The 17435-nt window shown below is 32.7% G+C and overlaps 1 protein-coding gene across 2 annotated transcripts; it reads right to left on the reverse strand.

The window, feature by feature from the left end:
* Positions 1–615: 615 nt before the first annotated feature.
* Positions 616–16633, reverse strand: Kdm2 (Lysine demethylase 2). Of its 2 annotated transcripts, none has more exons than XM_075290632.1 (5): positions 16233–16633; positions 11344–11553; positions 5304–5464; positions 2870–4958; positions 616–2808 (listed from the first exon to the last, which is right to left on the reverse strand). In XM_075290632.1, the coding sequence occupies exons 2-5, from the start codon at positions 11389–11391 to the stop codon at positions 1336–1338; spliced, it is 3771 nt and encodes a 1256-aa protein (XP_075146747.1). In that variant the 5' UTR covers positions 11392–11553; positions 16233–16633; the 3' UTR covers positions 616–1335. The 2 variants fall into 2 exon arrangements, with proteins under 2 accessions (XP_075146747.1, XP_075146748.1); XM_075290633.1 differs by lacking the exon at positions 16233–16633 and adding an exon at positions 11861–12014.
* Positions 16634–17435: the final 802 nt, after the last annotated feature.

Raw genomic sequence — 17435 nt, forward strand, 5'->3', positions numbered from 1 at the left:
TTTGACAAAATTTTCTATAGAAATAAAATTTTGACAAAATTTTCTATGGAAATAAAATTTTGACAAAATTTTCTATAGAAATAAAATTTTGACTAAACTTTCTATAGAAATAAAATTTTGACAAAATTTTCTATAGAAATACAATTTTGACAAAATTTTCTATAGAAACAAAATTTTCTATGGAAATAACATTTTGACAAAATATTCTATAAATTCAATATCATTAAAAATGTTACTCACGAGAAAATTGTTTGCTTAAATCACGCTCGTATTCAAAATCTGTTCAAATCATCACGCATAATCAATCTTTTAATTTCAAACTTTTTACACGCATGAATTGTCCAAACATCTCATTAGTGACAAGGGGAAGTTTGTCCCATATAATACAGAATAGAAATATAACTTTGACAACATTTTCTATAGAAATACAAATTTGACAAAATTTTCTATAGAAATATAACTTTGACAAATCTTTCTATACAAATAAAATTTTGACAAAATTTTCTATAGAAATAAAATTTTGACACACAAATGTGTTCAATCACCATTATGACAGACCTCAAAGTGATCTCGATTATTTTTTTGAGTTCTTTATGCAAACAAACATGATAAATCTTTATGAATTTTTAAACTGTTATACATTTATTTTTGTCTGCTTATACTTAATTTTAAAATATATTTCTTATTGTTGTATGTGTAATATATGTATTTTTTCATAATATATATATGTGTGTAAATAATATAATACAATTTATATTTGTAAGACAATTTAAAATTTATAAAATTTCAAATATTACACCTAAAATGTGCAAGAGAACGAGGGGAGGGAAATGTTCTTGTTATTTTAATTCTTAATTATTAGCTGAATGAATTATGGGTAAATTCTAATAAAAAAAACTAATAGTTATTTATATTATTGACAATAATTATTGATATTCATATATAAGTATCTGTATGTACGCAAATATGATTTCAAGTTTAAAACTGGGCCTGGTTAAAGCTACATATAAAATCTTGCTATATGTGGTGAGGTGATGAGGAGGAGGAGGAGTACGGGGGAAGTATGAGAAAAGGGAATGCCTTCGTAAAGAACTACATACAAATAACTGAAAACAATGATACAGATTTTAATGTAAAGGAATGAGCAGTTAGATTAGAGATTATTTGAATTTCTAGACGGAGGGTGAAGGAAACTCTTTTAAAAAAACATAATAATAAGCTACAAAATGAGATAATTTGTAAAGATTATCAATAATCTTTGGTTGGTTTTTGTTAGATCGATGTTATGTATTTATTTTGAATAATGCTCTTTGCAATGGTTTCCTATGTTCTCATTCAATCATTCCAATTACTTGCTGATCCAGCAGCTGTTGTTGTTGTTGTGGAAGCCGAAAAATTACTACTGGCTCCTCCCGACGACTGAGGCGTGGTTTGAGGTGGCTTTCGCTTCTCTACCAATTTGATGTCTTTGACACAAAGATCATGCTTAGATTTTGCAGCAAACTTTATAACTGCTTGCGTGCTTACTTGTGGAACATGCCTTAAATCCAACCAAATTAATTTATCACATTTCGCCAGGTGATCCAGCGACAGTTCAGATACCAAACGACAAGCGCTCAAATTTAATTCGATTAAATTTGCTATTGCAGTAGGTGAAGTACCAATTTGCGCTACCCCAGCATCGGTTATACGTTGACACGATGACACATCCAAGTGCACAAGATGTGGCAATGATTGCGTTATGTAACGCAAGGCCACATCTGAAATGTCAGTGCCTGCGATTTTAAGTGTTTTCAAGTCTCTTAATCTAGTTTTGGAATCGGCTAGACCGGGCCGGGAATCCTTGGGTGGCGACAAAATATCACGTATGGCTGCATCATTTAAACCACGAACAAAACTTAAATCTAATATTTGCAAGGGTGGGCAAAGGCAGGTGTGCAAAGCTAAAACCGCTTGTATGGGACAATTTTGCAGGGAGAGATTTTTCAAGGCTGGTAGGCGAGCTATAATCCAAGCTAACTGCCGTTTGGCAATTTGAGTCCAATCAAGAATTAAATGCTCAGGCTGCCTGCGTACGATGGCAGTGAGAAGCGAAGCAGAAAGTTTCATTTCCGAACAATTCATGGTTTTCCACAGGGCGGGATCGACAGCCACATTAGACCACACCTTACATACAGAGCAACAGGTTACCAACGTCTCCTGAGGCAAGTAGCGGAAAATAATTTTCAATAGAGTGGGATCAAGAGCCAAGTTGGGTCCTGCCCCTCCGCCGCCATATGTAGATGTATGAGAAGAACCGGGTCTTACAACATATTGGGGCTTTTTCAAGACTCTCGTAGAAGAATTCAACATCTGCTGAGCCAAGTGAGACCTCACCGAATTCTTTTTCCTCGACCCATGACCCCCGTTTGCTCCACCTGTCCCAGCAACATTGCAATCAATAGAGACATTAGCATCAATACTGTCTTGCATACTGCTACACATACTTAGGCCATCATCGCTCCGACGACGCTTTATTTTATCAACAGCATTGGGAGATATACCCGGTGATGGAGTATCATAGTTTCTTTCGGTTTTAACTTCTATGGGCATGTGTCGCTTTACTCCGTGACCATGCTTCCAGTTATTGGTAGTGTTGGCAGAACCCGTTTCCATCTCCGATTCACTGGTAAAAACAAACTCGTTGTATTGGCCAACCATATTCGAAGGCAAATGACTCTCAATGATATCTGATGTTGTTATATTCACACCGCCCACAGAAGTACGTCGCACTTCTGATGACTTTTGACGGGCACGAAAATGGCGAGGCTGAAATGTAAAACTTTTTATAAGCAAGTGAATCACAATCTTAAATATTATTAGTTATTACCTTGTAATCATTATTTTTACCCGATTTACAACAACTGGGACACTCCCAACTGTTGGGCAAATCTTCATTTACGATTCCCTTAGCGTCTGCAGCATACTCGGTTCCATCTAGGGCCGAGAGAGCACAATCCGGATGAGCAATTTCATAACAAACTGAACACTCCATTAAAGCTGAAGGCCCATCCAAACATGCCAACTGCTTGGTTTGTGGTGAAACGGGCGTCTGACGCCATCCATCCAGGTGACAGAATACACATTGGGCTGTCACAGGAAGCATTGGGGAAAGACATTGACGCATCATACAAGTTTGTTTTGCCCTTCCAGGTCCACCAAATTTCACCATGTCAAGGCAAAAACTACACTCTCCGCAATCGGAACGTTGACATGCAGCACAATTTTTACATCTAGTCCGACGTCTGCGAGGTTGACCCAGACCGGTAACATTTGGAGATATTTTCGATGACTCGTTCGGTGAATGGCAATGTTCTGCGGGATTCGTAGAACTATTTTGATGGTGACTCGTCGTCTGTATTGGCGATAAATGCTGCGGGAGATTACTAGAAGTATTGTTATAACTCGAACAGGAAGCTATAACGCTCACGGTATTATTTCCCGCGGCAGCAGCTACTGCATTAGCCAAATGCATTTTTTTGGGTGGACGATACTTAATGTTATCTGTGGGAGAAACAAATGTAGGTGGCTGTTGTGCTTGATTATTCGGGGTTTGCGGTGTCGTAGACGATGACAGAAACCCGTTTTCCATGGGCTCCTTCTTTATGGTTATACCATTATCAGTTGCTACAGTAGTTGTGCCACTACTAAATGCCAAATGAGAAATTATTGTTCCACTCGAGGACTCCGCCGCTTGTTGCGCCTCCAACTGTTGTTGTTCTCTTATAATTTCAGCATTTTTCCTTGCAATTTCTTGTTTAATTTCTTGTTTCACTCGCGAGCGTTCATATTCCTGAAATTGCGGATGCATAATTCCAGGGGGCTTCAATACAGATTCCCCCGTAATCGCTAGCTCGGGTTTATCCTTACAATGACGTTCGACTAAGGTACGTACGTCCTTTATTAATGCTACTGGATCGCGCACCAATTCTGGGACATTTTTCTTATTTGGTGGTAAGTCATACAAATACATGACAATTTCTTTCAATCCAAACAGCTCATAATGTGTCAGATGTATGTGGGGTCTGGAAGCCATTTCATCTTCATCTATCGATGGTTCACCTTCCAAATGGGAATGACCCAACAGTACATAAACATATCGTGCAAGAACATACCATAACATTTCGGTAAAAAATGGATAACGAAATTTTTGGGGCACTTTAGTAGAATCCTCTACCTGGGCAGTCTTTAGTTGTTTAACAATGCCAAATGAATGTAAGAAATTTCCTCCGAATACTAGGGAATCTGTCGGTGTATAGACTGCATGTATCCATCCTGTGGGTATGAAAAATGTATTTCCAGCTGTAAGATAGACACGAGCACATTTTTCCACTGTATCGCCGAAAAAGATATCAGCTTGTTTGCCCGATAAAACCCACTTTTCATAAAGTTGTAGATTCTTTTCTGTTGGCGGTATAAGCCAAAAGACTTTGCTTCCCTTTAGTATATGATACCAAACAGAAGTACCACCAAAATCAATATGGAAATCGGTGTAGCAATTTTTCACCGACATCAAACAATATTTCTGTACCTTGGGATACATCATATTACCCAGAAGGTTGGTCGCCTCTCTTTGGGCGTCCTTTAGACTTTTTGGCCAAACCACATCAACCCAATCGATTTGACGTACCAATTCGGGACTTTGAATGAAATTGTCTAAGCGTGTGTGCGAAAATTCCAATGAGATGACATTAAGTAAACGATCTTTCTGTGGACTATCATAATACTGTTGCCATTCTTTCATGGTCATTTGTAAATTTTTTTGTGTATTCACATCCATGACATCGAGAATTCGACGAGATCCAACGCATAAGCGTACATCGTTCACGGTAAATTCATTGGCATCGGGCATCCGTAGGCCCAAACCGGCTTTGTCGCGAAACAGCAATGGTATATTGAAGCCATACTGTTGTAGAAATCTGAAAAAGGAAAATAAATAATACTATAATAGTTTTGCGAAAATAGGATACGGATTTATGCCTATAGTTTATATCTATATATGTATATAATTTCAGAATTTTAATGGTTTATATAATGCAATTTAATAGATCATTTGATATTGAACGTGGTATGTTGATATGTGGTATTCCAATTCAAAACAAAGGATTGAATTCATTTTTGAAATGAACATAGTCGCTTTGTCAATTAAACTATCTAGATTCGAGCTATTAAACTGCCATTATAACTTTACATTTTTTGGCGGCTTTTAACTCATATTTATCCCAAGAAGTGTATTCGTAAATGTTGTAAAAATTCTTACTTACCCAACATTCAAATCACTTCCACGCATTTCTCGTACCATTCCGGTCTGGGCAAATTTAGTAGATTCTAATTTCTCAGCAACACTAAAACCCCTGGTTCCTTCCAAGTCTTCGTCGCCAACAGCCCATTCTTCTAAATAAAGTTTTCGCTCTTTGCGTTCGCGCTGAAATAAGAAAATGTGAGTACAATGAAAACATTGAGTATTCAAATTCAAGGCTTAAGGACTACACAATGTTCGTTATTCGAATTTGAAATGAATTTATTTTTGAGAGTGTTAATTTTTTAAACAATTAAAAATAAAAATATTTCCGTTAATCCTGCCACAATCCTAAGATAAACCGTACGCATCATTTGAGTAAAATTGTGAGTTTGAAAATTAAAGAAACCGCAAAGTTTAAATTCTAAAAATACCCATATGACCCTCAAATTTTCACATTTGTATACCCACCACCATAGAATGGTGACGGGGGTATAATAAGTTTGCCATTCCGTTTGTAACACATCGAAATATCGATTTCCGACTATATAAAGTATATATATTCTTGATCAGGGAGAAATTCTAAGACGAAATAACGATGTCCGTCTGTCTGTCTGTTGTAATCACGCTACAGTCTTCAATAATGAAGCAATCGTGCTGAGGTTTTGCACAAACTCGTCTTTTGTCTGCAGGCAGGTCAAGTTCGAAGATGGGCTATATCGGTCCACGTTTTGATATAGTCCCCATATAAACCGACCTCCCGATTTGGGGTCTTGGGCTTATAGAAATCGTAGTTTTTATCCAATTTGCCTGAAATTTGAAATCTAGAGGTATTTTATGACCACAAATACATGTGCCAAAAATTATGAGTATCGGTCCATGTTTTGGTATGGTCCCCATATAAAACGACCTTCCGATTTGGGGTCTTGGGCTTATAGAAACCGTAGTTTTTATTAGAGGTGTGCACGTGAGTGATATTTTGCTCACGCTCACGCACACTCACGACGGAGAAATCTTATTCATGCACACTCACGCACGATATTTTTTGGTAGGACTCACGCTCACGCACGTTCACGAAAAGAAAATTTTTACTCACGCACGAAAATCTTTTAAATGACGTGACTCACGAAAAACCTCGTGACTCACAAATAATTTTATGAGTAATTTACCTATAAAACCTGACTAAAAAAATGAGTATATTAAAATCGAAAGCGTTATAAAACGCGTTAACACCTAGGATATCACTAAAATTATAAATGAATTCAACTCGTAGGCATTTTATGTTCGTAAGCTGGATTATTTTCGTGAGCGTGTTTTTCCGAAATTCGTTACTCAGGCACACTCACGACGATATTTTTTCGTGACTCACGCTCACGCACGACATTTGATTGGTTAATCACGCACACTCACGCCGTAGCCGCCAGCGTGACTCACGAATCACGCGTGAGTCACGAAAATTTTCGTGAATCACAACAATTTCGTGTCACGTGCACACCTCTAGTTTTTATCCAATTTGTCTGAAAGTGGAAATCCAGAGGTATTTTAGGACCATAAAGAGGTGTGCCGAAAATGGTGAGTATCGGTCCATATTTTGAAAGAGCCCCCATAAGAACGATCTCCCGATTTAACTCCTTGTGTTTCTAGAAACCGTTGTTTTTATCTGATTTGCCTGAAATTGTAAGTATTCTGGTATTTTAGGCTCAGAAAAACGTGTATCGGATTAAGTTTTTATCGGTCCATTTGGTAATGCCTCCATATAGACCGACTTCACTTCTTGAGGGTGTAGAAGGCGCACTGATCATGAAAATTGCTCGAAACTCAATGTAAAATTTTCAGATTTTGCTTCTACAGATTTAAGATTTCAAATCAAGACGTTATTTTATAATTTTCTTGCACACTTACAAGAGATGTTAATGATTCCTCTAAAACTCAAACAAAAATTGTTCTTATAAATCTAGAATCTGATATGGTCCTCATAGGTGAAATCTTTAAATTTATCTTCGGGAAGTGTCTTCAAGTCCTCAAGCCTTCCTGAAATTTCAAAGGAAACCCTAATAGTTGGTTCATGGTGGTGGGTATTTAAAATTCGGCCCGGCCGAACTTAGTGCTGTATATACTTGTTTAAATTAAAATTGTTACAATGGATAATATTGTATTAAGCCTTCAATAAAATTTCACATATTATACTACGATTATATTAAACTAAATCTCTTTTCTTAGTTTATTATTTGTTTTGAATCTTGTTCGTTCATTGGTTCTGTTATCCTTTTAGTGGAATTCATAAATAAACTCGTTTTGCAACTTGTTTCTTTATCCCATGACATACTAAACATGTAGATCTGTAATTTATACATTAGATCTGTTTTATGCGCTGTTTGCACTATACTTTTATTCGTCGAATAATGGCAGATTTGCTTCAAAAAGGTCATTCGAAGCACATCATTCATGTTCGACGACTTAAGCGGACCTTCCACGGCCGAATAAACCCTACGACAGAGGTTCGCGACTTTATTATGTGTTGGCTTACACTAAATTTGTCAAGCAAATAGGAATAAGCGGAAACATAAATAATCAAGATGGACGACGAAAAGCATATTGTTGGAACCGTTTGTTTAACCCTTTCACTACCGAAGTAAATCTAATGATGCTAAAGTCTTTAATTCTGTTTCCTTTTTTACTTTTTTTTTACTAACAACATGTAGAAAAGAAATTGTAATTAGTTCAAGAGCTATATGAGTTTGTACTAAAAACTTGATTCCTGAATTGTGACCAAGTGGTCCTACGAAAATAAACGCTATTTGGCTTATCAAAGTGTGAGAAAACATATAAAAAAGAATCCAAAAAATATCAGCTTAAATTATTGTATGAAAGTCTATTTACTACAGACACACACACACTAGAAAAATGGTCTCAAAATTTCGTAGCTTTCGTTTATTGTTAAAGAAGCTTATAAAAATGCATTTTAGTGCTAACCAATATGGAAAATATTTATAGCTTATTTAGATCACGCCTCTACTTTAAAATAGCATCGAGAAATAAATCGAAACTATGTGGGGTAATAGAGTTTGGTGTTGTTTTCGAATGTCCTCCTTAGAGGACACCAGTAATCAAAGGGCTAATAAAAAGAGAAGGACAAAATGAAAAAGACGCGAGTATGGTCAAAACAATGTTTCCTGAAGAGATCCGCATACTCATATGAGCCAGTGTTGGCAGATTGGGGGTTTCCCCCCAAATTTAGGGGTTTTTTACACGTTTAGGGGGATTTTTAGGGGTAACATTTATTTGGGGGGATTTTGGGGGTAAAAAAAATATCCTAGATCTTATAAAGAGGAGCTATTCTCAATAAAATTTGGAGCAATTCTGGCATGAATTTTGAAAAAAAAATAAGGGAAGTCAACCCATATTTCTAAATACAAGGAAGTATGCAATGACATTCTTGTTTAAACGCATCTGTTGCAGGGGCATTTTTAATATTTGACACTAAACAAGGTTAGGTTAGGTTAGGTTAGGTGGCAGCCCGATGTGTCAGGCTCACATAGACTCACTTAGGGACCTCCTTTTTATAGCCGAGTCCGAACGGCGTTTCACATTGCAGTGCAACCACTTAGAGAAGCTTTGAAACCCTCAGAAATGTCAACAGCATTACTGAGGTGGGATAATCAACCGCTGAACAACTTTTTGGTGTTCGGTCGAAGCAGGAATCGAACCCGATTTTGTGACAAATGGTGTGATGATTTTATCTAATGATTTTTATCTACTTCGAAAGAAAATTTTTAGCAATAAAAAACTTATTTTGTCTAAAACTTTGTTCCTCAGAAAAAATTCTTCTTTCAGTTTATATATTTGTGTTAAATTTAATTTTTAAAGTGTATCACTACAGGAATTTGAAACGAAGTTTTGGGTCTCTTTTTGTACCATTTACATACTTAAAATTTTTGGGGGTTTTTAAAAAAAGTCTAGACCAATTTAGGGTTTTTTTTTCTTAAGATTTGGGGGGAAGAATCAAAAAATACCTGGCAACACTGATATGAGCAACTATTTACAAATTACTCTCGCCTAGTTTTCCATCGAGTGGAGGCAGAAGTTTGCCATGTTTTTTTTTACACAATTCTGGTTTATATTTACATATTTTTATAATGAAAATTATATCGTTTTTAATAAGGTTGGGCGAACATGCCCTTTCACTTACAGATTTGAGTGTCCCAACATGAAAACATCAAAGTTCGTTTGATTTTACACACACACACAAATAATTTTTGGATTCAATCACGAAATTAATTGATCCAATTAATTTTTAATTGAAATTTCTTCAATCACAGAAATTATAGTACCAATCAGCAAAGTCAATTAAAATATTAATTGACCCAATTAAAAAATTAATTGATATTATTAATCCTTGTTATTAATTGATTGTTTTAATTTAAAAAAATGTTGAATTAAATTTTTAATTGAATTTTTTAAAAATTGAATTAAAATTTTAATTGGAAATATTTTTGTGAAATTTTTATATAAGGTGTCCTTTAAGGGATACTGCAGTTAATTTATATTAACGATGAGGCATTTATCACTCTTAATCTTATCTTAGATAAAATCTTAGGCCACATACTACAAAATATACTCCAAACGTAGACATTTTGTACAAATAAAAGTATTAGGGGTGTACTATATTCGGTTTCCGTTCCGAACAAAAAAATATTTCCACGGTTACTTTTTTCAATCAATTTCTTATTATTAAATTATGAAAATACAAAATGTTATGCAATCAATGCTTCGGAATTTTTCCAACAAAGTTTTGACAATAACACAAAAAAAAATTTCTTCTTTCTCGAAAATCGTAATAAATTAAAAATATTCTTCATTAAAAAAATGATCTCTTTCTTTCCATTAACTTTTAATTGGTTCAATAAAAAAATTTGATTGTTTTTTGCTGGAATACTAAATTATTTTTTTAATTGAGGTCATCAATTATTTATTAATAATTATTTTACCTTTAGTTGAAATAATTTTATGCGTTTTGCGTTTTTATGAATTTTCCGATTATAATAATAGTTGGATCTTTCTTTGGATTTGGGCCAAAATTTAATTATTCTAGTATGAAAGTAGAAACTACCTATTATAATGAAAATCCTTAAAATCTTTTTTAGTAAGATTACGATATAAAATTAATTTTTTTATTTATTTTTTGTTAATTTGTTTAGGGTTTTTTTCTTCATAAAGTTGAATTTGACTAAGTGCTACCATTTGTTTTTCAATATTTTTAATTTGCTTACATTCATTTCTTCTGAATTTTTTGGAATTAAGGTGATGTAGGTTTTTTCGGGATCTTGAAAAAAAATTCCGGAAAATCCCAGGATTCAATATTTTGAAATCCCGAATCCCGGGATTTTTACAAATCAATCCCGTATGACAGCCCAAGTAGAAAATAATTATTTCAGACCAAAAATGTTCAATTATTGTTTTGGTTTAAGAATATTTTTTTAATTCAATTAAAATTTTAATAAAATTTAAATTAAATTATTTTCTTAACTATTATTTTTTAAATTTATTTTATAAATTTATTCTAGAATAAATAAGGAATAACACATTTTCTTTTTAATCTTCACACTTAACAGCAAATCTGGTGTATTGACAACACTGTTGAGTGCAAGTTATAAATGTATATGTTCGTAAATATCGAAATATTGAGTGTGCTGTGCGAGTATACAAGCCACTGGCAAATGAAAGCGAATATTTATGATAAAGAAGACAGACAACGTGGAATAGAAATGCGAAGAAAAATACACAACAATCATAATAAAATCGAAAAGAATTCGTCATGCGGCGTTAGTTCGGTTTGGTCGTTACGCCAGAGCGATACAATAAATAAATGGTAGGCGGATGCTACGATTTTTCAGACATTTTTTTCCTGCTCTTCAAATAAAACGAAACGTTACGACGATGCTGCATCAAAGGCAGTTGCAGATTTTTCAATCATTGTTGGCAATTAATTTCGAATTCAATTAAAAAAAAAAGAATATACTTTCACGTGTAAATATAAATTAGGATTACAGTGTTTTCTCACTTACCAGTTGGCGGCGCTGCCCTTTTTTTCCAGGCGATTCCGTTTCGGACATCGCCACCGCAGTTGTTCTGCCTTTTATGTATTTTTATAAAGTGTTTTTTTTTTTTCGTCTTTTATTTCGAGAAGTTGAACTTGTTTACACAAAGTTGTTTCTTTCTGTCCATTGATAGATTGTATGTGATGTATTTTTCCGAGTATGAACGACGAACGGCGCCTGCAAATATTTAAGTTTTTCTTTTATTAAAAACTCTTTTTTTTTTCTTAAATAACTATATATAGCAATATACAAAATACGCATATATATGTGGTATGCGTTTGGGCATATTCTGACACTTTATACTATATAATTCCATTCACTAGGCTCTCCATTAACTTTTGGGGATTTTAACTGTGATAGTTCTTTTCATTCTTAATTGCAAGTTAATTTTTGGTAATATATTTTATATCCATATGTATTATTTTGTATGTGTGTACACATAGAAATTTTGTGACGTTAAAACTATTATCGTGTTTATCATTACCGCAGGTCGGTTAGTTAAGTGTTGATGGTGGTTTTTATTTTCGTTTTGCTTATATTGGACAACCCGAATAAAAATATCGACGAAATTACGGCTGATTGACGATGCGGCCCACTTGTGACGCGCTAAAGTGTATGTACCATTCTAACGAAGCGTCTGAGTAAACTGAAAAATAAAGTGAGATCTTACTCATTTGGTGCTCATATGTTTTCATTCTCTCAATGTCCCTTGCTATCACTCAAAACAAGTGTTGCCAGATCTTTTCTAAATATGTTTGCCAAAACGGATTTTTTTGTTTTCTAAAGGTGGGTAATACGAGTTTAGCCCCTAAAATCAAAAATCAGTAAAAAATGTTTAAATGATACTTCCTTGATTCAAATTTAAAATGGATTATTAAAGAAAAGTAATCGTGAAAAATGGCGGTTTTAGCTATATATGAAAACAAACATATTTCTGCTAAATCTTGATAAAATCTTGATGAAGAAAAAAGTGCATATAAAGGGAGTTAAAATGTCTGCTTTAAATTAAGTTATTTTAAAAAAGTAAATTTGTTTAGTTTTGAGCATTAGTTCAACAGAAGGATATTTAATGGATGGGTTTACCGGTAAAGGACAGTACTAAGGTCGCTTTTTGGTGCAATGGTTAGCATGCCCGCCTTGCATACACCAGGTCGTGGATTCGATTCCTGCGTCGACCGAACACCAAAAATTTTTTCAGCGGTGGATTATGCAACCTTAGTAATGCTGGTGTCATTTCTAAGTGTTTCAAAGCTTCTCTAAGTGGTTACGTTATTACTTTAGTAAAACTGTTCAAACAGATAAATTAACTCAATTGATGCGCAGTTTCTTGTTCCTTTAGATTTCAGTAAGACTACAGGAATACGGAAACTTCAACCCGAAAAGCGAACATAGTACTGTCCTTTAAAATGAAAATGAATTTGAACGAAAAAATATATGAGGAATATTTTTTATGTCAGGTTTTTTGTCTTTATTAGTTTCTTTATGGGAGAAACAAATAATTTAATAAAATTTTTGAAAAAAAAGTTAATTAAAAAGGAACACAAATAAATGTTTAGAAATTATTTTGAATAAATCTGTCATTGTGATCCCTATTATGGTTATAGATTTTCTAAATCAAAGTGTTTGCATTATTTAGTACAATTTTTTATTTTATCCATAGAAGATTGCTAACGGCAAAAGCAGGTTAAAAATTTGATGATTTAATAGAGAAGTAATTTAATATGATTGCCCTGTACAACACCTTATCAAGCAATAAGGGGAAGTTTAAATTTTGGGAAAATAATTTAAGTCTCGTGATGAAATCATCAATATCTTCAAAGCTTTTCATTTATAATTTTCAATCATTTATTTTGAACAATCTGTAACTTTTCCAAATGGGTTTCCGCATTTTTTTGCCAAACTGGGCATGCATAGGTTAAAATATTCTTATTTTTATTTTATTATTATATAAAAAATACACAAAATATTAAAGTTTCTAAAAATCTACCAAAGAGTAGAAACATTACCAGATTTAAAAGAATTCTACTAACTTTGCAAATGTGATTAAAATATGTTTATAATTCTTTCAAAAAAAAAAACTGAAGTCACTGGAATATATATTATTTGAGCAGCCTTTCTGCTCTTTTGCTTAAATTAGCCAGAAGAAGAGTGGCGAAGAGAGAACATATTTGATAGTTAGCCGATTACTTTATTTCCAGCAAAAATCTTGAATAGTATAGAAAAAATCTAGTATAATCAGAGATTGATGAAAATCCCGTTAAAAGTGAATTTCTCCGAAATTGGCAACATCATTTTATAAAGGACTCTACTCAACTCAATTGAGACACGAACTACTTTGAGTCACTCACTGACTAACTACATTTAGTATCATGGTTTCAATTTCCCCATATACATACATGTTTTGGAAGGCAATGTTACTGCTTGTTGGCGACGACGGTTGGCCTTTCTTTTGTACCAATTTCACAGTATTACCTACGAACTGCGTATATATCCACATACGCTATGAGTTCACATGCCAAAGTAAAACAGAACAACAAACTCGGAAATTGAGTTTCTTAACGCGAAGAAGTTTCATTTCACTTCATTCCGGCTATATTGCAGGGATGGAAAATAAAATTTTTAAGAAAGTACAAAAAAGGTATTTTTTTGAACGAAAAAGTACTTTCCACCAAATTTCAACAAAAATTCCATTGGAAGATTATTGTCACGAGCTCCTTTAAACTGAATTTTAAAGAAAATAAAATTTTGCTTGTCATCTCCTCAATTTTAAATATTTTTTTAGTTTTATATCCGCTTACAAAGACTATCGTAGTATTGTAATCACGGTTGCCTCAGTTGTACTTCATATATTTTGACACAATTTTCTTTAGAAATAAACTTTTGGAAAAGTTTTCTATAAAAATACAATTTTGTCAAAATTTTCTATAAAAATTAAATTTTGAAAAAAAAATCTATAAAAATAAAATTTTGACAAAATCTTCTATAGAAATAAAATTTTGACAAAATTTCCTATAGAAATAAAATTTTCTATAGAAATAATATTTTGACAAAATTTTCTATAGAAATAAAATTTTGACAAAATTTTCTATAGAAATAAAATGTTGACAAAATTTTCTGTAGATATAACATTTTGACAAAATTTTCTATAAATATAAATTTTTTAAAAAATTTTCTATATTAAAATTTTGACAAAATTTTCTACCGAAATAAAATTTTGGCAAAATTTTCTATAGATATAAAATTTTGACAAAATTTTCTGTAGATATAACATTTTGACAAAATTTTCTATAAAATAAAATTTTTAAAAAATTTTCTATATTAAAATTTTGACAAAATTTTCTATAGAAATAACATGTTGCCAAAAAATAAAATAAAATTTTGGCAAAATTTTCTGTACAAATAAAAGTTTGACAAAACTTTCTGAAGAAATACATTTTTGCAAAATAATATTATTTGGTTCGCATTATTTTAACAAGCGATCGATAACTTCTCATCTCGAAAGTGTTCTTTTACAAAATCGGGAAGAATCCCCCATGAACTTGTCTGTTTGGCCAAATTTTTAAAATACTATTAGCAAATAAGTATGTTAAAAAAATGATCAAAATCTTAAAAAAATTTGTCAAAACTTGTATTTGTACAATAAATCTGAAATAGGCTCAAAAATGTCTATACAAAAGGTACTAAATCATTCGCGGGGGTACTACGGTACTGACCAGGGTGAAAAAGTATTGAAAAAAGTACTATAGTACTGCATTTTCCATCCCTGCTATATTGTCCCAACAAACGTTTGTTTTTCTTATTACTCAAGCTCTTTTTGTTGGTAATAGGGTTGCCCAGCTTGTGGTATTTAATAATTCATGATACTTGTCCAAAATGTCCAAATTGGAAATTAACATTTTCTCTTCATACATGTTTGTATATCAAAAACAATATAAATAGAAGATTCTTTAAATTAATATTATGTCTTACATTCAAATCTTCTTTAAAATTCAATAAAGAAAAACTGTTCCTATTTGATACAGATTGCAACCTAGGAAATAAATGTTTTATCAGTGTTTATTTGCTGTCTCTTAAAAGTAAACAGGTGGAGAATATTGCGAAATTTTTATAAATTGGGTGTCATACTTGTAAATTATAACTCTTACATTTCAAATGGCCATTATAATTATGAGAAACCCACATTCCGCTTGTGGGATTTATTACTATTTGTAAATAAAAGCATAAATAGCAAGTTCGTATTATCGAGCGAAAATAGCCAGGGAGTGTACCAGTATTAGGAATATTATATTCCTTTTTTTAATTAAATTTAAAGGTAGTAATTTGATTTGGAAAATTTCACTCCATGTTATAATAAAATTGTTCTAAAATATTATAACTATATTTTAATTTTAAAGAAAGAAAGCTTGTTGAATAGATGCCATTAATCATATTATAATCTTATTCTTTTGTGGAGTTTGTTTGGAATTTTATTCTATTTTTATAATTCTATTTTAAACTTCATTACTATATTTTATTGTTTTTCGATTATCCTTAAATAATCCCGCTACGAAGTACAATCGGTACTCGACGGCATCCCTATATTTTTATTTGATACAGGTCATACAAATTTATTCAGTCAGTTCGTTTAGGGAGAACGACGCGCGGGTTCTTTGGCGGATGTTATGATTCTTTTTTTGTGCTGCGAGGAAATTTTTTTCGTAAAATCTTCTATGCTCATTAACTCACTCTCAAACCAATTAAATCTTTAATTGTTTTCCTTTTTCGCCAAATGCAGAACCGTATGCTTAATTTAGTACTCAAACTTCGCAAACACACCACATGTGTATGGATATATTTGAACACACATATATACTTACATGAATTTCTGTAATATCCCATATTTTAGTTAGTGCATATATCGATTAATTCTTTTCTTGATCTCATCATAAAATTATCACTTTGTTTAACATACTAATACATTTTTATGTGTTCACTATGTTCTATGCACATACATATATTCGTTTTTTTTTTGTAAGTCACACACCTTATACCTTAGTTGGTATATAGATTTAAATTTTATCTAAAACACTTGGATTTAATTTTTTTCTTCACCAAAAATGCCCTTAAATTCTTGCGTATTCTTTTACTCAATTTGCAGTAAATGTTGTTTTGCAGCGTTTTCGGTAATATATGGACACGACAATCAAATTAATTTTATACACCGAAAAATAGCGAATCTACACACCGATCACACGTCCACACCTTCGGACAATGGCATCATGAATGAAACAGAGAACGAAGCGGGTACAAAACAGCATTAATAAAAGGGTACGGAATTTGTAACAGAACAGAGAACAGATTGTACAATTTGTACTAACTAGTCTTTCGCGTATTAATATTGACCGAGATCCCTAAATAGAAACGTATGTTCTTGACGCACATGAAAAAACGTTGTCATTCCAGCAAAAACTCTCTTTGAGATTAATTATTTAAAGGCCGGTATGCACCTCTAGCGAAAAATTTCATTCCCATAAGAAATGCATTGCTATTTATCAGTGCAACCGATACTACTTCAATCGAAGTATTTTGCTTCATTTTCACAAAATTTACTTCGTCACTCCTTCTTCCAAAAATCTGCTTCACTTTTTGTTCTGCTTCAAATTTTAAAAATTTTCCCCATATTACCTAATTGTTTTTCCTATTCCTTTAATTACTATGAACATAGTGGTTTTAATCATTGAACATATTCAAACCCTATTCTTCATCGCTGGAATGGCAACCCTTTATTTTTGCTTTGTACAAGTGTCAATGCGTGAACTGTCAAATTGTTGTGAGTAAATAACGTGTGGACATGTGATGTGCAAGATGAATGGGTAAGTAGTGCAATAATTTCCATGAAAAATATAAATATATTATTAATTATAAATCTTTAATATCTTTAGCAAAGGAATACGCTCACCGACGCTATTGTTTTGTTTTCAAAAATGTATGCTACTTCAATTTTATTCAATCTACTCCACTTTTTTCCAAAATCTACTTCACTCAATTTTTCACTAGCGGCAGCACTGCTATTTATGCTA

Source organism: Haematobia irritans, chromosome 1, assembly GCF_050003625.1.
Source record: "Haematobia irritans isolate KBUSLIRL chromosome 1, ASM5000362v1, whole genome shotgun sequence".
In the NCBI taxonomy this organism is placed as follows: Eukaryota; Metazoa; Arthropoda; class Insecta; order Diptera; family Muscidae; genus Haematobia; species Haematobia irritans.

What these genes read in the sequence shown, in the direction of transcription:
- Kdm2 (XM_075290632.1), bottom strand. Translation starts at nt 11,391, where the DNA reads ATGTCCGAAACGGAATCGCCTGGAAAAAAAGGGCAGCGCCGCCAACTG. An exon ending in GGAAGTGATTTGAATGTTGG is followed by an intron (nt 4,959 to 5,303) that starts GTAAGTAAGAAT and finishes TTCCTTTTTCAG; the next exon opens with ATTTCTACAACAGTATGGCT. An exon ending in GTAAAAATAATGATTACAAG is followed by an intron (nt 2,809 to 2,869) that starts GTAATAACTAAT and finishes TTTACATTTCAG; the next exon opens with CCTCGCCATTTTCGTGCCCG.